The sequence below is a fragment of the Littorina saxatilis genome, linkage group LG5 (genome assembly GCF_037325665.1).
Source record: "Littorina saxatilis isolate snail1 linkage group LG5, US_GU_Lsax_2.0, whole genome shotgun sequence".
Classification (NCBI taxonomy): Eukaryota; Metazoa; Mollusca; class Gastropoda; order Littorinimorpha; family Littorinidae; genus Littorina; species Littorina saxatilis.
The window spans coordinates 58,517,919-58,540,418 of NC_090249.1; the positions used below are offsets into that span (position 1 = coordinate 58,517,919).

At 43.4% G+C, this 22,500-nt stretch overlaps 1 protein-coding gene across 3 annotated transcripts in view; it reads left to right on the forward strand.

Moving 5' to 3' along the window:
* The window catches only part of LOC138967551 (tetraspanin-18B-like), a 346,223-nt gene that overhangs the window by 237,552 nt on the left and 86,171 nt on the right, over positions 1-22,500 (forward strand). Inside the window, exon 1 of one of the 3 annotated variants that reach the window (XM_070340125.1) lies at positions 254-3,290. The exons of the other annotated variants lie outside the window; for them this stretch is intronic. Within the exon in view, the coding sequence (XP_070196226.1) occupies positions 2,658-3,290 (633 nt within the window). The 5' untranslated portion in view covers positions 254-2,657. Of the gene's footprint in view, positions 1-253; positions 3,291-22,500 lie in introns of those variants that run through there. 3 annotated transcript variants of the gene reach the window in all.

Genomic DNA, 22,500 nt, shown 5'->3' on the forward strand with positions numbered 1-22,500 from the left:
ATCTGTCTTTGCCTCTGAGCAGCATCGTTAATTTCCACGACGGGCTGATTTTTTTCTGTAATTTTTTTTTGTCTCTGAGGAATATTGCTGATTCCACAGCTATGTACAGCATACCTCGCTCTTAGCTTAGAACTGTTTTTGCGCTGTGCAGTTGGTAAACAATACAACTGTATGCAGAGCTGAACGTTCTAGTTTTTTTTCTCTTGTGAGTAGTATTGCTAATTCTACAACAAGGCGTGTAAAGCATATTTGCTCAAACTGAGTCAAAGAATTTGTCAGAGCAATATTGCTAATTCTACAACAAGGCGTGTAGAACATATTTGCTCAAACTGAGTCAAAGAATTTGTCAGAGCAATATTGCTAATTCTACGAGAGCTGTGTACAAGGAGCTTTTCTGCTTTTGCCTCTGAGCGATACTGGTAGTGGTACCTGCACAACTTCACGGCATACCTTGTGTGCAGCCTGTGACGTGATCGTGTTTCGACGTGCGACAACTGCACTGCGACAACTGCACAGCCATACCTGTTCCAGGTGATAAATATTTCAGTACCCACGCAATCCGCTATAGTTCTCCCACTCCCACGACTCATTTTGAAAAACGGTGATTCCAGAACGGTGTTTCCAGGCCGCTGCAGGCTGTGTATATACACATGACGCGCTGTCCTCAGATAAGTTGTTAGCTGTGGCAGGGACGTGGTGTTGGCGGCGGTTGAACTTTCATCCGGCCAGTGTTGGCGAGACTTCATCATTGCGCATTGTTCTGGACTTGTGAAGACATTGTAATTTTGTGATGGATGAATTCCGATGAAAACTTAACATAGGACTTTGTTCAGAACTCTCGAGGACACCATCTTGTGCCAGTGCTGGATTAATTTTGATGAAGACTTAAGTTCAAGTTGTTCAGAACTCGCGAGGACACCGTGCTGAGTTGTGGATATCCGTTTGAAGATTATTCTCTGCTTATCAAGTGGTCCTCGTGCAACCGATGGAGTGATGCTGTTCAGTGACGACCACTGTCCGCTAATTGTTGTTCTCTTCGTCGGCGTTGTGTGGATGTAAGTCATTACCACTTTCAGACTCTGCCGGAATTCCCCGAACAGATTAGGCTGCGTCTCTTCAGTTTGTGTTCACCGCAGTGACACGGATGGCATACTTTTGTGGAGATTGGCAGTACATTTGAATTGTGTATGGCACTGTCAGAGTTTTTTTCCCTCTCAGTTTATGGAGTCAGTTGGATTCAGTTTACAATTTATCTGATCTGCGCGACGACGTAAAATGTGAACATTGGAATTACAATAAAAGTAGCAGGATGCTTTCATGAAGTATTGATCATCGACTGACTCGTTGACAAAAGTTTTCCAAGTGGTTCCGGCGGTGTTTGCATAAATGGTGCTTAGCTATGCATAACAAGCGCTAGAATAACGAGTGGCATGGTGATGTGGTATTGCTCCCCTAACTCCGATGTGAATGTTTATCATCATCATCTTCGCCGTAGCTTAGCATAACAGCCGGCCGCTTTGCAGAAACCTCATGCTGCCCTGGTTGGAGTGCTAGTATTCAGCAAGGGAAAATAAACACACACAATCCAAAAAATCCCGAAAGCAGGATGCGGCAACCGCACTAAATTGGAGGGTTTACGAGCACGCTTGACAATCGCAGCGCAACGGATTTGAAATACAAGTCGCAGGCACCATTCTGTGTCGCAGCAGACAAGTTGTTTGCTGCATTCTCTACCAGACTGCACGAGGACTGGCCTGCAGCAAGTGTGAGAAATAACAGTCCCTTGGAGGAAATAAATAGCCCGGCACGGCTTGCAGATTATCGCCCCGCAGATAACCGATATTGGTTTTTACGAGGCGGGGGAACGTGTGCACAAAGCCCGGCTTTGTGAACTGAGGCTACTGGACAGAAGGGGAGAGGCTGGATGGGGTGATGATACATGAGATGTGGGCAGTTCGGCTGTCGGCTGGTCGTTGGGCTGAAGGCTTTGTAAGAAGCTGCGAAGAAAGAGATTTGTAGAGAACACTGACGGAGTCTACTAGGTGTATTTGGACAACTTTTAAAAAGTTGTAGAGAAACTTGAAACAGACTTTGATATTCAGCCTACAGCGACAGGAGTGGTTTTGAGTTGTCAGGTCACAGTGACGTGCTGAAGACAAACCAGACGACAAAAGAGGAGAGTAGAGAAGAGACTTTGACAGAAACTATTCAAGTCAGAGAGAAGGACTGACTAAGGCCAGGACAGAAGATCAGACACTTTACATGTATGACTGGACACGGAAGCCTGACGTGAGGTGACGCAGCAGACGCGGCGCTGTGCGGCAGGGAGAGGCCACGGACGGACGGAGGCAGGGAGGAAAAAGAGGGAGAGAGACCTGCGAGGGGGAGGAGAAGAGAGAGAGGTGGATGTGGGCAGGCGATTGAGGGAGCGTTTTACAAGCTGTTAGGGCTGAAGGCCGGCATTGTCCGGAGGAAGCGGTCTCTACCCCTGACGGCAGTGGTTGGTGAGTGATCGCCCCACGCTGCACACCGCCATCATCGACCCGCCGCTACTTGTGTGTGGCCGGTGTGCGCCACCCTGCTGCTCGCTTCCCGTGTCCTACGTGCAGGTAGTCACCCCGCTACCCGCCACCCGCCCACCCGCTGACTCTTCCGTCATGTCCTCACACGACACCGCTACCGTGCCCCGGGGCACCAACAACAACAACAACAACGGGGCCAGTTCAGGTCCTGGCGGGTCGGGCAAGCGGCCTCTGCCTGACGACTACCCTTCAATAGACTCCAACCCGCCGCCTTCTTCTTCGGAGCAGCAGCAGTCTCATCGTCAGCATTACAGCAGGTACCCCAGTGCCGCTTCTTCCACCCGGCAGCCTTCTGCAGAGTCCAGCACCGGCCACTACCCGTCGGCCTACCCACCCCCTCCACCCGCCCTGCCCAACCCCACCCTCAACCGCCAGTATTCCGTGGAGTCTTCCCACAGTCAAAGCCCGGGGCCCGAGACCCTTCACCAGAATCACCACCCGCAGCACCAACGGCATCGCTCGCGCACCCCGCCCTACCCGCCCAAGGATACCCACGCCAGGGAGGCGGCCTACCCGGGGTCGGGAGGGGGCAGCGAGAGCAGGGAGTCGGGTGGCGGAGGATACCCGGCGTCCAGGGACCCGGCCTACCCGAGCTCCAGGGACCGCTTCATGCAAGGCGAGCAGCAGCACCTGCTGGCGTACCGCAGTTCACCCACACCCTGCTACAAACAGGGGGCAGAGCCACCCGGGGTGTCCGCCTCGGACTATGTGAGTTGCTGGCTCTACTGGTCTCAGTTTGTTTATCGCGTTCAGCTTTTCGTTATCATGTCTGTGTCTGTGCCTATAGTTCCGTGTTGTAAAGTCACTTTTTGAAATCTTGTTGAGGGTTCCTTGCGAGACCTGCCTGTGCTTTTTATTGCTCGGTTTTAAGTTTTGTTTTATTGCGTGGGGCTTTGATCACTGTGTCGACTGTGATCTGTCCGGGTCATGCTAGCTCTTTCTGTTATGTCCGAGTTTGTATTTCGTACTTTGTTGTCTGGTGAGTGTCACCGAGTCGACTTGAGTTTGTTCTTTGTAATAGTTGAACAATTCCATGTTTTTCTATACGTTTAATGAGCTTTCCATGTCATTTCATATTTTGGTTTTATTCTGATAATATCGTTAAAACTAAAAGTCGTCTATGTTGCTCCAACGGCCATCATAGGTTAGCTGGGTCGTCCTTGTAGATCCTTATGACCGTTAGTTTAGTTGCAAAGTTTTGACAGCGTGGCGCGTCTGTATCCTTTCCGTTGACCTCAGAAAGTTCAGAGAGTGGCTTCCGTTGCCGTCTCAAAACGCACGGTCTGGTGTAAGTTTAAAGTAAACATGGGACTTGAAGCTGGTGTTAAGGACCCTGCGTGCAAAGAGAAACCCCTTCTTGTGCTTGGAAAACAAGTTCTTGGTGCGTGTGTGTCAGTTGCAAACACAACTTGAGCATGTAGGTTTACTTACAAAAGGTTCTACACAACTTGTGTAAGACAATCGTGATTGGTTGTTACGGATCTGTAATAGTGCAGTTACTTTACTGCGATGATGATAATGATGATGATAATGATGATGATAATGATGATGATAATGATGATGATAATGATGATGATAATGATGATGATGGCTAAAGCTGAGAGGGGTTGGGTGGGATGAGGTGGGGGGGGGGGGGCTTAAAGATAAATCTTTCTTTTTTTTGTAAACCATCAATTAAAACTTTTCACGTTCACTTAGGCTTTAACACATTGGATTAATTGCCACACGCAACCTTCCGCCTCTCACGCTTCAGCAACTTTCCTGCACCCAACATTGGGTGGGCAATGTTTTGCCACATTCATTATTGCGATGTCAACGCGGAAGGTAGCTTAATCGTCGGGGTTTGCCTAATATATATTTCTCTTTCGTATTGAAAGGGGGCAAATCACAAATGAAATACTTCGAGGTTTAAATGTTTGGTTTAGAGGTGTCGAATATGATTCATTGTTAGGACTGGTAGACCCACATCGCATTTAGTCTCATTTTCCTTCTTCCGTACGTGTTAATGTAAATCGAGAAGAGGGGGTGGGGGGTGGGGGGTGATGGATGTTCACGAAGAACGGCAATACATTCAAACTTTGTACGTAACAACTCTCTGCCACAATAATTCTGTACCCATTTCTCCTTGAATAGCAGAAATAAAGTTGGGAGCTTTACGAGCAGAAGTGAAAAGCGAGACGCACACTCGCTGACACAAGACGGTGGAGCGAGAGCTCAGTGTTCCATGGTATTGAGTCATCTTTTCACTGTAAGAGCTGTGAGGCCCGTTACGCTTGGCTGGGCCAGGGACATTATGCATCTTTTGTCGATGTCTTTTAAATGTGCAAGTACTTGTTTTAAGCAATGTTTTATTAAATCAACCATGATACAATAATACAACGATAAACAATAGGGACACGAACTCAAGCGAACGCTTATAGTAGTACGCGCCCTACGTAGTAGGAAAATAGCACAAATATAGATGAATAAATAAATGAATAAATACATTGATACATAAATAAGATACATACATAAATAAGCTGGCTGCGACTTCTTGCTAGTATCGGGAAGCTGTTATCATGTTTGTTGCCTGCGTCTTATCGTCGTCATTTGTCTGATTGTGTTTGCACAATTCTGAATGATCTGTAACGGTTGAGAATTTAGACGCCAACGGTTACAGTTTTTAAAAATAAAACACAATCTGAATGATCAATGCTACGTAAAATAAGGTGGGTGTTCTCTCTTTAAGCTTACATAAATCAAGAGCGGCCGGGGGGGTGGGGGGCTGTCTTGCAAAAAGTCAGTAAATGGCCCAGGTATCCTATTTCTTCTGTGTTTTTTCTCGAGACAGTAATAGTCGTGGCTAATGTTATCCCACACGCCATTACTGCTATCAGCAGGACCGTTTGACATGCACTGTGAGTGCGAGGCAGTGTGTGTCAGGGCACTGCCATACATCTTGAGGTGAAGCCACTGGCAGTGGCTGCTCACAGTCGCCGTTTCGCAATGAATAGTTTCCGGTGTCGTAACGTTCTTGCCGACACGAAGAGGCCGATTTCTGCTGGCGCACGACATTGTGGTAATTCACATGGTTATTGGGTGTAAGCTGAGTCAGGAAACAAACTTACATCGGCCCGGCCCGGGTAGCCATATGATTGGCTGTAGGGACGATACAAATCAATAACCAACCAACAAACTTGAACATCAGTGTTAAAATGTGCTTTGGAATCGCACAAAGAATTTCATTATCATATTTTTTTTATAGTTGTATTACACATTTAAGTAAGACATGGTTTTTTGAAATGTGCACTGAAATACGCCATTGTGATACAAAGTTTTGTTTAGTGGGTTTTAATGTTAACAGTCTTGGAATTAAGTTTTCAAGTGCTCATTTTAAATATGCACGAAATTATCTGAAATAGTCAACTACTTGACACACATGTATACAACGATGGAGACATCTGAATAAAACTGGCCGCGAAAGGATGCTTGGAACAATTGCGACTTTGACTATAGCCAAGGAAATACCATATGATTAATGTCATGCCATTGTTATTATTTTGAGAGTGATGATCCGAACGTTTAAGATTAAATTCGTGGGTTTTTTCCCTCGATCTTGGCAACTTCTCCTCCCCCCCCCCCCCCCCATGTTCATTTTCTTGACAATAACTTTAAACAATCGAGCGAGTTAATATGATCGTAAATCGCACTATCGTCGAAAATTATGTAAACAATCTATAATTTCTCTTTCGAGATAATCAAGTATTATTGTAAATTATACAAATCATCCCAAAGGAAAATGCATATTATTTCGAGCGTCTGTGCTCTTAACACCGCTTCCAACGCGGATGTTGTTGTGTCTTGGGGATCAGCGATAAGCGAAGTTTGAGCGGGATACGAGGACATGGCGAGATTTAAGGACGCTGGTGAACACGATACTGGTCACTTCGTCCAGCCATGGAAATGAATCGATACACAGGCACAATCAGCGATGAGCCGCTGGTGGAATTATCAGGGACACCTAGCTCGTTCCTTTACAACGTAAACGTGAGTACATAGCGCCCTAGAATAAAGCGTGTATTGGTTCCAGCAGATATGGAGGTTTGTTTGTTTGTTTATTTGTTGCTTAACGTCCAGCCGACTACGCAGAGCCATATCAGGACGAGGAAGGGGGGGATGAAGGGGGCCACTTGTCAAGCGATTCCTGTTTACAAATGCACTAACCCATTACTTGTGTCCCAGCAGGCTTTAGTAAAACTAAATTAATACCTACTGGAAGATTACCAGTTTCCAGTATGTTAAAATAGGCTTAACCTATCTACTGCTGGACTTACATCAGAACACTAACAGATTAAACTATACATGAATCGCGAGACAAGCGGCAAGAGAAGAGATTTTTGGAAAAAATACAGGTGAATGAGCAAGAAGGCAGAAAAAAGAAAAGAATTCATGAAGAAAAAGAGAGCATGACAGGAAAGAGGAACCAAAAATCTACCTAACAGCAAACTAGAAAGCTCCTGCGGTTCCAAAAACAGGAGGGGCCTTTAATTTCATAACCGCAGTGCCCCACTGCGGGGATATGGAGGTTGCTTGAGGAATTAGTAGTACCGTGTCGTGGTATAAGTGCTTGTCGGACGAATGATATGATGGTTATTGCGTCATTTGCACTAAGTCACCGGTGGAATGATCAGCGACACCTAGCTCGTTCATTTACATTGCAACGTAAACGTGAGTACAGTTTTAATAAAGCGTGCATTGGTTCAAGCAGATGATATATATGGAGGTTGCTGGAGGAATTCGTAGTGCCAAGTGTGGTGCTTATCGGACGAATGGTACGATGGTTATTGCGTAATTTGCAGAAAGTCACTGGTGGAATTATCAAGGACACCTAGCTCTTTCATTTACAAAGTAACCGTGAGTGCAGTTGTAATAAAACGTGCATTGGTTCAAGTGCATGTGTTTGTTATGTTGGTTGGTTATTTGTTATCGTCTCTTCAGCTTCTTTCTTCTTCTTCTGCGTTCGTGGCACGCACGTACACTCGTGTTTTTTGCACGAGTGGAATTTTACGTGTATGACCGTTTTTTACCCCGCCATTTAGGCAGCCATACGCCGTTTTCGGAGGAAGCATGCTGGGTATTTTCGTGTTTCTATAACCCACCGAACTCTGACATGGATTACAGGATCTTTTTCGTGCGCACTTGGTCTTGTGCTTGCGTGTACACACGGGGGTGTTCGGACACCGAGGAGAGTCTGCACACAAAGTTGACTCTGAGAAAATCTCTCGCCGAACGTGGGGACGAACTCACGCTGACAGCGGCCAACTGGATACAAATCCAGCGCGCTACCGACTGAGCTACATCCCCGCCCTGTCTCTTCAGCTGATATTGCTATTCGAGACCGATGCAAGTTTGTTTCTTTCCTCAGTTAGTGTATGGGGGTTACTTGAGGAGTAAGTAGTGTCATAGTATAAGTGTGCTGCTTGTTGAACGAATTGTGGTTATTGCATAATTTGCATAAGTCAGTGGTGGAATTTGCAGGGACACCTAATTCCTTCATTTACACTGTCAGCGTTAGTGCGGCACTGCAACTTGAAGTGGTTGTGTATGTGCGCGTGTCGTTCGCTTTGATATTAATATGTAGAGTCATTGGAAAAGTGTGCTGACTGTTTGGTTAGCTTTAATGGTTGTTATGCCATCGTTTCCCTTCAATATGTAACTGTTTGCTCTCCAGTTATTTAAACTTATTGGGAGCCAATATGCTAGGGTGCTGTTCATGACTAATTGTTATTGCCAATTCTTGCATTAGAGTCGGACTCAGAAAGTCAGTGACCTCGTAGAATGGTTCTAACAGAGATCATCTAAACCAAACACAACAAAATTGAAATCGATATATAAACTATAATGAAAAATAGAAACAATAGAACCCAGTAGCAACAGGGACCAAAACGACAGGAAGAATTGCAAACAAAAGTAGAAGGGGAAAGCCAAGAAGAGAAAACAAGTCGCGTAAGGCGAAAATACAATATTTAGTCAAGTAGCTGTCGAACTCACAGAATGAAACTGAACGCAATGCCATTTTTCAGCAAGACCGTATACTCGTAGCATCGTCAGTCCACCGCTCATGGCAAAGGCAGTGAAATTGACAAGAAGAGCGGGGTAGTAGTTGCGCTAAGAAGGATAGCACGCTTTTCTGTACCTCTCTTTGTTTTAACTTTCTGAGCGTGTTTTTAATCCAAACATATCATATCTATATGTTTTTTGGAATCAGGAACCGACAAGGAATAAGATGAAAGTGTTTTTAAATTGATTTGGACAATTTAATTTTGATAATAATTTTTATATATTTAATTTTCAGAGCTTGTTTTTAATCCGAATATAACATATTTATATGTTTTTGGAATCAGCAAATGATGGAAAATAAGATAAACGTAAATTTGGATCGTTTTATATTTTTTTATTTTTTTTTTTACAATTTTCCGATTTTTAATGACCAAAGTCATTAATTAATTTTTAAGCCACCAAGCTGAAATGCAATACTGAAGTCCGGGCTTCGTCGAAGATTACTTGACCAAAATTTCAACCAATTTGGTTGAAAAATGAGGGCGTGACAGTGCCGCCTCAACTTTCACGAAAAGCCGGATATGACGTCATCAAAGACATTTATCAAAAAAATGAAAAAAAACGTTCGGGGATTTCATACCCAGGAACTCTCATGTCAAATTTCATAAAGATCGGTCCAGTAGTTTAGTCTGAATCGCTCTACACACACACACACACACAGACAGACACACACACACACACACACACACACACACACACACACACACACACACACACACACACACACACATACACCACGACCCTCGTTTCGATTCCCCCCTCTACGTTAAAATATTTAGTCAAAACTTGACTAAATATAAAAAGAATCCAGTAAATTAGATATTAACAGACCACAGCAGCAACAGAAAACAGCGTCAAGACCACGTGCAAACAAATAAGATAAAGGACAGGGAAAACCCTCCGCAAAACACGGCGCTCACAATGAAAGCAAACACTTGCTGTCGACAGCGACAGGATACTAAAAATGTGACCCTCCACCACGAAATGAGTCGCATGTCACCTCGCGCGGTTCTGCGCTGGGCTTAATATAAGTCTGGGGAGTGTCTGGTAACAGTGTGAGGGTCACCTTAGTCACAGGCTTATAACTCAAACAGTTTTCGCTCTTTTCTAAAACGGATTTCACCACTGGATAGAGCATACAAAACTCTTTAGGAAAATGTACAAATATGAAAATCATGCAAAGGTGACATGCGCCTCATTCCGTGGTGGAGGGTCACATTTTAATAGGAGTGCATGCTCGCCTACGCGGGAAATGACGGTCCCACTCGGGAGAAAAATGCAAACAAGGCGCAGCATGCCGGCAGCCATTGCATAATGTGTCGTGCGAATCTCTTCTCCAACCGTGTGCTGTGTGCATTGTCTGTGAATCGTAAAAATACCTGGATAGCACTGCCATTAGAGCGGTGTGTCGCAATGGTGTGTTTTTTAATATAACTTTTTACACGGGTGAACTTCTGCTTTTTACGATTGATGAGAACTCAAAGATACAGTCTACTGCTTGATGATGCAATTGTATGACTCTTTTTACATTTAGTCAAGTTTTGACTAAATGTTTTAACATAGAGGGGGAATCGAGACGAGGGTCGTGGTGTGTGTAGAGCGATTCAGAGTAAACTACTGGACCGATCTTTATGAAATTTGACATGAGAGTTCCTGGGTATGATATCCCCAGACGTGTTTTTTTCTCATTTTTTGGATAAATGTCTTTGATGACGTCATATCCGGCTTTTTATAAAAGTTGAGGCGGCACTGTCACACCCTCATTTTTCAATAAAATTGATTGAAATTTTGGCCAAGCAATCTTCGCCGAAGGCCGGACTTTGGTATTGCATTTCAGCTTGGAGGCTTTTAAATTAATTATTGACTTTGGTCATTAAAAATCTGAAAATTGTAATTAAAATTATTGTTTTATAAAACGATCCAAAATTACGTTCATCTTATTCTTCATCATTTTCTGATTCCAAAAACATATAAATATGTTATATTCGGATTAAAAACAAGCTCTGAAAATTAAAAATATAAAAATTATGATTAAAATAAAATTTCCGAAATCGATTAAAAAACAAGTTCATCTTATTCCTTGTCGGTTCCTGATTCCAAAAGCATATACATATGATATGTTTGGATTAAAAACACGCTCAGAAAGTTAAAACGAAGAGAGGTACAGAAAAGCGTGCTATGCAGCACCCAGCGCAACCACTACCGCGCTAAACAGGCTCGTCAATTTCACTGCCAATTGAACGAGCGGCGGACTACGGTCATTGTGAAAATATGCAGTGCGTTCAGTTTCACTCTGTGAGTTCTACAGCTTTACGCGACTTGTTTTTCCAATCAGGTAGTTAAAGTCATTGGGTATTCAAGCGTTGAGCTGATTTTTGAATAATAATATTGTTTGATCAAAGCTCTCCCTTCCGGGTTTTTTTCTAATATGAACTCTATTTTTTTATTGATTATTTCGCGAAAGCGAAATCCTCAGTTTTCAGGGTCTTGTCGGACATCTTTCTCAATAATAAATGCCCGTATTTACAGATCGAGGTTGCTATGAACATACCATTAGAAGCTGAATTTCTCCAACTTCATTCTGTTAATTACGAGCGTGAAGAAAAGACGAAAACGACATCTACGACGACAATAAGAATACTACTAATGTATCACAAACTAAACAGGACCCTACGATTGAAGGTGATGCAAACAAGGCCCACTCCTAGTCCAATTACCTCCCCTGAGTGACACATCTTGTGAATTCCGGATGTAGTTATGATAATACTCACAGGATGTTAAGAGTAGTTAAGCTCTCAATAATACCGTGGAGCATTCTCTGCAATTCATGTTTGCTTTTCGAGTTGTATGCTCTCGGGACGATATATATATCCGTTTCATTGCGCCTCAGACGTCCAATTGCCTCATTCTTTACTGAACGAAAGGTGATGTTGCAGTAAAATGCGTCTTGTTTCTAGGATGTAAAGTTTTTGTCGCAGAGCAGCATCTTCTTCTGTGGGCTATTATGTTAGACATCGTCTGATCCCAAAGGAATGGATATATTTATGGTCATGACTGTACGAGCGCATGCATATTGGAGAATTTTGGTCTTGTGTGTCTCTGTACTCCCTTCTCTTCGTTTATACGCTGACTGTCTTTTCATTTGAGTTCTGTGAAAAAGTTTTTCTTTCATTCGTGAAGTTATTTTTTGCACTGATCTTTCGCTGCACTTTGTCAGTCATTTTCATGAACATTGCCTTTGCTGAAGAGTTAAGAACAATCCTCCCTTATGTCAACATAAACATCTTTTAATTTGGCCTGCATAAAACTTTATATTTCACGACTTTTAAATGATATGTTCATTCTCTTCTGACGTGCATAATTGAACGTACGAAAACACTTTTTTCAAGTCAAGTGTGCTTTCTTTTACATTTGTTTCCGTTCTGTTGTTGTGTTTGCTTTTCTTCTTTTAAAAAAATAATTTTTACCAATAAACTCTGACCATGCCTTTCGAACCGCGCTGAATGCCTTGACGTCATTTTGTTTTCAACCAGCCCAGCCACTTATAGTAAAAACCTCGGACATGAGCTAAGTGCCGAACTCAACCTTTTATCGCTAGTCCCGCCCCAGTTATGAATAGCTGTATTCCACAAGCTCGATTGTTCCACAAATCTCGGATTGTCTGGAAACGGAGAATTTCTGCTCTCCTTGGCAACGGTAAATTTGTGCTTTCTATTCATGAGATTCCGAATGGTGATGGAGATATATACTGGGTCTCTCTGAGATGGGAGTTCATTTTCACTGACTTCCGCTTGCGCATGCGTATCTGACACTAAAAGTGAAACACGTGACTGCGTGTCACCAGTAGAAGATCTGCTTGTTACTGATTTTTCATGTTAAAAAATTATTAATACACGTCGACTCTGTGTATAAGTCAAACCGTATTTATTTATTTATTTATTCTGTGTTTAGTTTTCACATTTACGTTTTCGCAAAATATTCTTTTCTTTTCTCTGCTTACAAGGAACGGCATTTACGTAACCACATGCAAATATCCACTACCAGCCGTTCGTGTATTTCTGTTTCTGACGCACGAATCCCACACGAGAGAGAGAGAGAGCAGAGAGGATTGTTGAAAGCATCTTGTGTCAGCAAGATGTCATAGAAGCTCGCATACGATGGGATAAACGAGAAAGCGATTGTGCAGTTTAGATCATAGACTAGGTAGCGTTTCAATAGGAGAAAGGAAGAGATTGTTCTGTTATTGCCCCACTATTTATGGTTATGGCTGCATCACGCGAGCACTTAAGATTATTATCATATATTTTATCTGACTGCTGTCAGGCGACGCTTCGCAGGAAAAGGTCACTGTGTTACCATGCCCGGTAAAAAAAAAAAAAAAAGAGGGAGAAAACCAATGAATCAACGGAAAACCAAAAACAGGAAGAGAGAAAATAATATTTCAATATCGAAATTATTACAAGCTGCATTTAGTGAATTATCAATTCTGTCTTGGACAAATGTTCTCGTGAAATTAACGGCACATATTACTAGTATTAGCAATAAAGTAATTTGATGAAGGATTGATACACTGTTCTGTTGGTGAGATGTGTTTAACTGAGTTGAGTAACGACAGGCTAGGTGCTTCTCCAATTTCCTCTCTAACCAAGAAGGAGAAGAAAAAAACGGGTAGAGAAAATAACAAAGTCAGCAACAAACGAATTGCTTTCAGTGTTAAACAGAGAACACGTTTTTCTCCAAATAGCGGAGGAAATAGTCCCGACCAGCCCGCCATCACTGTCATCGTAACTTGTACCGATCCTGCCCACTTCCGCATGTCGTCTCCCTTTCTCTTGATTCACCCTCTTCTCTTGCGTTCCTCCATTTTCTCCGATCAGTCGTTGTAATGCAGATTACGTTTTCACGGGGCCGCGACGACGAGTTCCCCGCGTTAAACCCTGGAACAGAACCCATCTGTTGGCAGAGGCAAAACTGCTTTTGAGGCGCGATTGGGTTACCGTCCAATTTCCTCGGTTTGTTCCCGAGTTTGCAGGCCCGATGCCAGACCCACGCTGTTTGTCCCGGGGGCGATGTGTGTCGCCGGTCCCCCTCCTGGTGTAGTGGTGGACTGCAGTGTCAACACGGCGTGGAGACCTACGGGAGGGGTTCTGGATCAGCCTCTCAGTCCTCTTGGTCTCGCCCTTGGGTCCTTCTACTTCCAGACCGCGATGGCTTTGCCTGGCAGCTGTGTGGAGTAGGGCGGGGGCTGGTCCTGTCCTGTCGGTACAGTTTGCTGTTGGTACATGTAAGTCTCACAGTTACACAGGACCTTAGGGCACGGACATTGATTCCTTCGCTGCTTCGTCGGTTCAGTTTGCTGTTGGTACATGTATGTCTCGCACTAAGTCACAGTCAAAGGCCCCTGAGGGCACGAACACCGATTCCTTCCCTTATCGCCTTGTTAATGTGTTTATCGTTGGTACCAGGGCCCTTGAGGTGTGGACTGAGATCTGTTCAGACATACTGTCCTTTGCCCAGCACTTTGTTACGTCTGGTTTTGAAAGTCTAGTTGATAGGACTACGCCGACACCCAAGACGATCCAAGAACTATCGTTCAGTCCGTTTTATTCTGCTGTTTTAAGTATTTAAGTTCTGTATTTGCAGCAAATTGGATTTGGGTTTGCTACCCGTTCCATCGCCAGAGATCTGATTGTAACGTAATTTCCAGTTGGCTTAGTACGGTAGAAGAATACGATTAGTACATGTATAGGAGTATTGTGCATTTGGACTCAATGTCACCAAGACGTGAGAACCTAAAAGCAGAAAAGGGGAGACACTTGATCACCGTCAGTCTCAACCCTCGCTCTGCCCTCGGTTCGTTTGACGTCTTCACCAATGCCTTGGGGCTGTGTGGGCAAGGGCGGGGTTAAGTCGTGTCCATACAGTTGGCTTGTCTACAAGTTCCACATCAGGCCTTGTGGCTTCAAGAATGATTTGCTCCCTCTCTCGAGTTTGGTCGTTTTAATGTCTGTATGAATGTCTGGAGGGCAGTATTTGAATTAGGTTAGATATTTCTGTCTTGTCTGTGGACTTGGATGTGACACATGCCCGCTCATCTGGAAAGTTATAGAAAAAGACTGGAACCTCTTTTTTAAGACCCCAGGCTTAAAACTTTCTCAACTGCAGACTTAACTTGTTTCTACGATTGTTTTTTCTTCGTGAAGTCAAAGCAAAAAGACATTGTCTCTGGACCTTGATTTTGGATTATATCTAAGTCTATGAATTGCTTTTTTTTTTAGGTCAAAATCCAGCTCTGTGAATGTTGAACAGTCATAAAGTAGAGTGCAGCCACCATCGGGAATATGGCATTTCTGTCTGTATTTGTAACACTTTAGTGAAAAGTTTACACCGTCAAATGTATAGGGACAACAAAAAACAAAGCAAAAACAAAAATCAAGCACAGACACACACTCACAAATTAAACAAGTCGCGTGAGGCGAAAATACAATATTTAGTCAAGTAGCTGTCGAACTCACAGAATGAAACGCAATGCCATTTTACTCGTAGCATCGTCAGGCCACCGCTCATGGCAAAGGCAGTGAAATTGACAAGAAGAGCGGGGTAGTAGTTGCGCTAAGAAGGATAGCACGCTTTTCTGTACCTCTCTTTGTTTTAACTTTCTGAGCGTGTTTTTAATCCAAACATATCATATCTATATGTTTTTGGAATCAGGAACCGACAAGGAATAAGATGAAAGTGTTTTTAAATTGATTTGGACAATTTAATTTTGATAATAATTTTTATATATTTAATTTTCAGAGCTTGTTTTTAATCCAAATATAACATATTTATATGTTTTTGGAATCAGCAAATGATGGAGAATAAGATAAACGTAAATTTGGATCGTTTTATAAATTTTTTTTTTTTTTTTTACAATTTTCCGATTTTTAATGACCAAAGTCATTAATTAATTTTTAAGCCACCACGCTGAAATGCAATACCGAAGTCCGGGCTTCGTCGAAGATTACTTGACCAAAATTTGAACCAATTTGGTTGAAAAATGAGGGCCGCCTCAACTTTCACGAAAAGCCGGATATGACGTCATCAAAGACATTTATCAAAAAAATGAAAAAAACGTTCGGGGATATCAATCCCAGGAACTCTCATGTCAAATTTCATAAAGATCGGTCCAGTAGTTTGGTCTGAATCGCTCTACACACACACACAGACAGACAGACAGACAGACAGACAGACAGACACACACACACACACACACACACACACACATACACACACACACACACACACACACACACACACACACACACACACACACACACATACACCACGACCCTCGTCTCGATTCCCCCCTCTACGTTAAAATATTTAGTCAAAACTTGACTAAATATAAAAAGCACACGAAAAAACACCGGAACTTCTAAAAGTTGGCAGTACAATCGCACTGCATCGTTTCACTTCTGAGCCAGGCGCATGGCTTTTTTGTCGTGGCAAGTGCAAAATATATGAACCTTTACGGCACGTACACGTGTTACAGGACGCTTCGCTCCGTCTATTTTTGGGTCCCGTTGAGGTATTATACTATAGACATCCTTCAGAATCGTTCAACAGTGAAACGTGTTCTGTTCCCAGAAAATCGAAGCTAGGACTGAAAACACATGAACACCACTGCACACAACTCTATTTTTCTCACTGCCATCATCATTCCCATTCTGTGACCCTGAAAGAGTCCCCAGACAGAAACATGCTTCACGTGCATAAATCTATGTCTTCTCCTGCCACGTGTGTGTGTGTGTGTGTGTGTGTGAGTGTGTGTGTGTATGTGTGTGTGTGTGTGTGCGCGCGCGTGCGCATGTTTGTGCATGTTTGTGCGTGTGTGTGTGTGTGTGTGTTTTTAAGTGCGCACGCCTGTATGTGTCCCAAAGGCAAGACCGATCGGATAGATTCCTTTTCATCGCACGCCATTTTATTTTGTCTTGTTAAAACGGATCCGATGTTCCCGCATCGATTGTGAGCCGTGTTTCCAGGGTCCATATTCCGTGTGACAAATGGGGGAACGGATGAAGTTGATGGGGCGAGAAATAACGGCCAGTGGGACGGGGAACACAGCCCTGCACACCACTTCATTGATACCGTATTGTGGCTGATGAGCCGTGCGGGGAGAATTCCATTCCAATGATGGAGGGGTTAACCTCGGATCAGCATGTCTACCCAGTGTCTTGTTTTTGTACTTAAACGAGTTGTATACTTTTTGCTGTGTTTTGTGAGACTATCAATCAATCAATCAATAGGACGCTTATATCGCGCATATTCCGTGGGTACAGTTCTAGGCGCTCTGCAGTGATGCCGTGTGAGATGAAATTTTATACGGCCAGTAGATTGCAGCCATTTTGGCGCATATTTACCTTTCACGGCCTATTATTCCAAGTCACACGGGTGTAGGTAGACAATTGTTAACTGTGCGTAAGCAATTTTGCCAGGAAAGACCCTTTTGTCAATCGTGGGATCTTTAACGTGCACACCCCAATGTAGTGTACACGGGGGGTGTTCGGACACCGAAGAGAGTCTGCACACAAAGTTGACTGTGAAATAAATTTCCGCCGAACCTGGGATCGAACTCACGCTGACAGCGGCCAACTGAATACAAATCCAGCGCGCTACCGACTGAGCTATATCCCCGCCCAGACTAGCATGTTTGTTTGCTTCTTTCTTTGTTGTGTCATCTTTGGTATACGATAATGCCTTGGTAGGTTCTAACTTCTTTGCTATCAGTCTAGATCTGTGATAATAGATATGGATTGTTTGAGTGTCGGAGAAAACTAGCCCAGATAAGTCACGAAACACTTAGCACTGTCTCACTTTTTATGACATCTTTACAATCGTATCGGTTTTCTTCGTCAGGTGTGTGTACTGTTGTGCAGTTCCCGATCATAGAATTAAGACAAGATTGTCTTTGTACTTTTTATCTTTGTGAAATTTAGAACACTGGGACAATGTATGATGTGTATATATATATATATATATATATATATATGTATAGGTTACAACACGAGTGTTTTTTTATATGGCTTGTATTTCAGTCAAGACCCAGCGGATGAATATCATCGGGAGACACGAGCCTTTGGCGAGTGGCTCTCGATTGATATTCCCGCTGGGTCTTGACTGAAATACAAGCCATATAAAAAACCACGAGTGTTGTAATCTGTATATCCCATTCTACCATCAAACACAAAGTGTAGACTACTAGCGGCACTGTTGCGATCTCTGGAGTGTGAAACAGTGTTTTCAGCGAGACTTGGCCTTTTTGCAACCTTAAAACTAAGTGACCGTCGCTGAAAAAATAAAACGAATGAGTGCATCTATAAGTACGCGGTAACACTACTTTCAGACCGTTTAAAAGCTTTAAGTAAAGGTTCATAAGTTGCAAGAAAGTAATGAAGTCGTACAGAAATCCATTTAGTTGAAGCGCACAATTCTTTTGCGTTTCAGGTCGGCGGAACGGGGAAACCGGTTTGGCCCCCATTTGGCTTACTCGACTCGATTCAGAATCGATTCCACGTTGTTTTTTTCGAACGCATTATTATACAATTAGTCTTATTGACAGAGAAGCAAATTTTAGGGAACACATATGTAGATTTAACCATTTGCTCCCTATTTGAAATGTATCTACATGTTTTGCGAGTGTGTTTGCATGAACCTAAACTGGTATGGGTGCGAGGAAAACAGGACCCAAGTCTGTCACCGCCGCTTGATTGCATTTTGAAAGAATATGACTGGATTACGGAAAAATACACACATGTTAAGTTCTTAGATACCTTCATCGCCAATGTGGACTTACTGCAGAGCCAGGCAAAAGAGTAGACTTGCTCGCAAAACACGTGAAACAGCTGATGATAGCGAAGCCCAACCGTGCCAGGTAAGGACGGTCTGACAGATTCTCAAAAGTCGTCTGCTAACGAAGCAAGGGGAGGGTACTCGTGTTTTTGTTTTGGTTCGCTAGCATCTGGTTATCTTGTAAGTTGAATGTTCGTTTTTTCCCACCTGCATTGCTTTCATAATGAAAGAAACGTTTGCTTATTGCATCTCATACATCAGATCAGTTCTGAGATTCATTTTTGCGTGCAACTGATATGGTTTTCTGAGCCGTGCAATACGATTTTGGAACTTCATACAAATGTGTCACATTGTTCGGCGCGAGGTCAAAGGTCGGGAGCAAAGTAGTTCTTCGCCCAAATCGGAATCTGCACTATCATATATTTTTTTGAGTCCATGATGTATTTATTGAGCTATAAAAATACAACATATATACCCATACTGAAGTAACAGAGACAAAGAAGGGAGGTCATGGGATATATATATATATATACTAGAGGAATACCCGCTTCGCCGGGTAGCCGGCTTCGCCGGGATGAAATACTTAGAGCCGTACGCCGGCTTTGCCGGGTCCGAACAATGGACCCGCCAAGCTTAGGTCCCTCCCAGATTCGTGGAATGGGAACAGCACGAAAATGATTCAGTGGCCATAATGCCATTCCTGACCATATCGAGTCCCATCCTTGTCGACGAATGTAACCGTGTTAATCACCTTTGGAGGCGAACTCCACTCAAACAGGATTGAGCAATTTAGAGCTTATCTGTAAGCCCTTTTGAACTGTTATGGCTTTTCAAAGGAAGGCCAGTACATACAAATACACAAAAGCCGCCAGACCACATCACAAACAGAACTGAACAATCCCCAGGTGTTGCTCACATAGAGAGAGAGACACACACACACACACACACACACACACACACACACACACACAAACACAGAGAAGCCGTATCTATAGAGAGATAGATGACAGTGTATTTTTCGCGTGGCTATAAATTGATTCGACCTTTGCACTTTTACAGTGAGGATAATTTACGGGTCCAATTTACGTTCTGGACACTGCGGTGACCTTCTAAAAATAGTAACAGAACGCCGGGAATATCCGAAGATGCCCCCTCATAAGTGCACCATACGAAGGAAGGGAGGTAAACGCTGAAAACATGGAGAAGATAAGGAAGAGTTACTGGGAATGGTGAAATGAACACAAAAACCAAAATCGGTTCAGCGCTGCGCGCTGAGAGCACGTGTTGAAATATCTCATCGATGATATTGTGTCCGGGGTGTAGCTGAATACGGTGTCCAAATTTGAAAAAGATCCACCGAGAACTTTGGCTTTGGTGTGTCGGTATGGGGGCCCGGGTAGCTGTATGGGGGCCCGGGTAGCTGAGGTGGAACCAAAATCGGTTCAGCGCTGCGCGCTGAGAGCACGTGTTGAAATATCTCATCGATCAGGTTGTGTCCGGGGTCTCTGTGAATAAGCCCACCAAATTTGAAGCAGATCCATCGAGAACTTTGGCCGTGCATCGCGAAGACACAGACAGACAGATACACACACAGACACAAGTCGTATATATATATATATAGATGTTAAAGACTTCCAGAAAAGTCCAAATTATTGATCAGAACATTTCTATTTCTCTGTACAATAGGAATACACAGCATTCAAATAAATAGGTTAAGATAACAATACTTCACTTGTTCCTGATCACAGCAACAACCTGCCATTTATACATCTGTTCACAGCAGAAAACTGTGTTGATTTTGTTTTCCTGCGAGTGTGCGTTGATTTGAGCAGCTGCCGGCAAGCAGTGTTTACGCGCTATAACGCAATTGTGGCATTCAAATGGCAGCATTTACACGTTACCGTTTCCACTCAGGGATTTGGGGTTTAACGAAACAACAAAAACAGGATAGAAAGGGTGGATTTAATGCTACGCCATTCCCATTGCCACAGGGGAAAGTGCCTCAAAATTAGAGGCAGAAGGAAAAAGAAGACCAAAGAGAGGAATTCCACAACGTTAAAGTTGCATTCCTTGTCGTGGAGGCGATTAGCCTTTCACCCGGGAGAAGAGCATCCTTACGCTTTCACGCATGCTTAACATTAACAATAACACTAGCAGTCTGGCTGCTTCCTTTGCTGAGTGGGAAGATTTTCTTGAATTGGTTTAATAAGTGACACATACGCCAATCTGCTTAACAAATTCAGCACACATACACGTACACACACACACACACACACACACACACACACACACACACACACACACACACACACACACACACACACACACACACACACACACACACACACACACACACACACACACACACACACATACTCGCTTTCACACACACACTCGCGCGCACACACACAGACACACACACACACACACACACACACACACACACACACACACACATGCATACACACACATACTCACTTTCACACACACACTCGCACACACGCACACACACACACACACACACACACACACACACACACACACACACACACACACACACACACACACACACACACACAGAAAGAAAAGAAATCCCACAATGCACAGAATGCAGTCATGATATTGAGTGTAAGTATGTGTTCGCAGTCATGATATTGAGTGTAAGTATGTGCTCAAGTGCAAAGGATACCTTTATTCCAATTTAAAAGCGTCGACATAATTAACTGTGTCGGTGAACATGGTCGCTTTTACAAGAAAAGACTGCCACTTTAAGGCAGAAAGAGAAAGAAGACCGGAAAAAAAGAATGCTCTAAACATTAAGGCAGAAAGAAACAAAACTTGACTAAATGTAAAAAGAAGACTAAAGAGGAGAAGAAGAAGGAAAAGCAATTCACAGAAAAGACAGAACGGGGAACAGATCTAGCCTTGCCCTTTACGAGCGGAACTAATTCCTAAAATCTTAACAAGCAGGGCCGGCCTCCCAAACTGCGGTGAGCAGCATTTTGTCTTTGCTTTGCAGCCGTGTGAAGTGTCCCTTAGGACAGGAGGGGATCGATGCAGTGCCTGGCTGTGCACGTTCTGGGATTTAAGCGGATTCTTTACACGCCGCTCCGCGCTCGTTAAAACCCTCTCCACCACCCCCCCACCCCACCCCCCCGCCTGGTGTTGTCGTGTTGCTGACGAGTTCTCACATTAGCACAGTATGCTGTCTTGTTTTGTCCACACACAAAAAGTATACGTTCCATTGACTAAATTTTGTTGTTTTATGATTCTGAGGTTTGGAACGTTGGCAGTCTGTCTTTTTTTGGATTTATGCTCAATATATAAAAGGGTTTTGTGCTGTTAATGGTGTACAATGGTACCTGCGATGAAAGGACACCCTTGGGACCAGCCAGAGGTGTCCCCACATTGCAGGTGTATTAAGATTGTGATGATAGTGATTAATAACGATCAAACCGTGGAATGATAATTCAAATGTGTATGTTCATGTATCTGGAAATTGTATCACAAAGTGTACTTCTCAATGGACGAGGTCGGCTGGGGGAAGGTATTTGTACAAATAGGTCTTGTCGTATAAAGAACCCATGGAATCCCTCCCTGATTGAAATTATTCCAACTATGGACATCCTCGTCGCAGGTGTAATATGATGTTCTGGTTACAGGTCTCAGCAAAGTTTTTCGTTAAAGTGAGTATGCTAATTTTCTCAAGCAAGTGCTCTCTCAGATGATAGCCTTATTCTCTGGGAACGTGACGGTGCTTACAACGCTAATATTCATTTGTTAACGCGGTTCTTGAAAGTCTTTCTTTGTGTGATCATCAGCATTAACATGGTGAACGAGCACTTACCCAGTGTAGAGGCTAGTTCCGTGAGGACATAACTGTGCTCGGAACACTCAACAGGCATCTGTTGGCTCGGTTCTTTGAGGTCTTTATTGATGTCATAATCATTACTAACTCGCTAGTGATAATGGGGTTTTCTTTATTGCC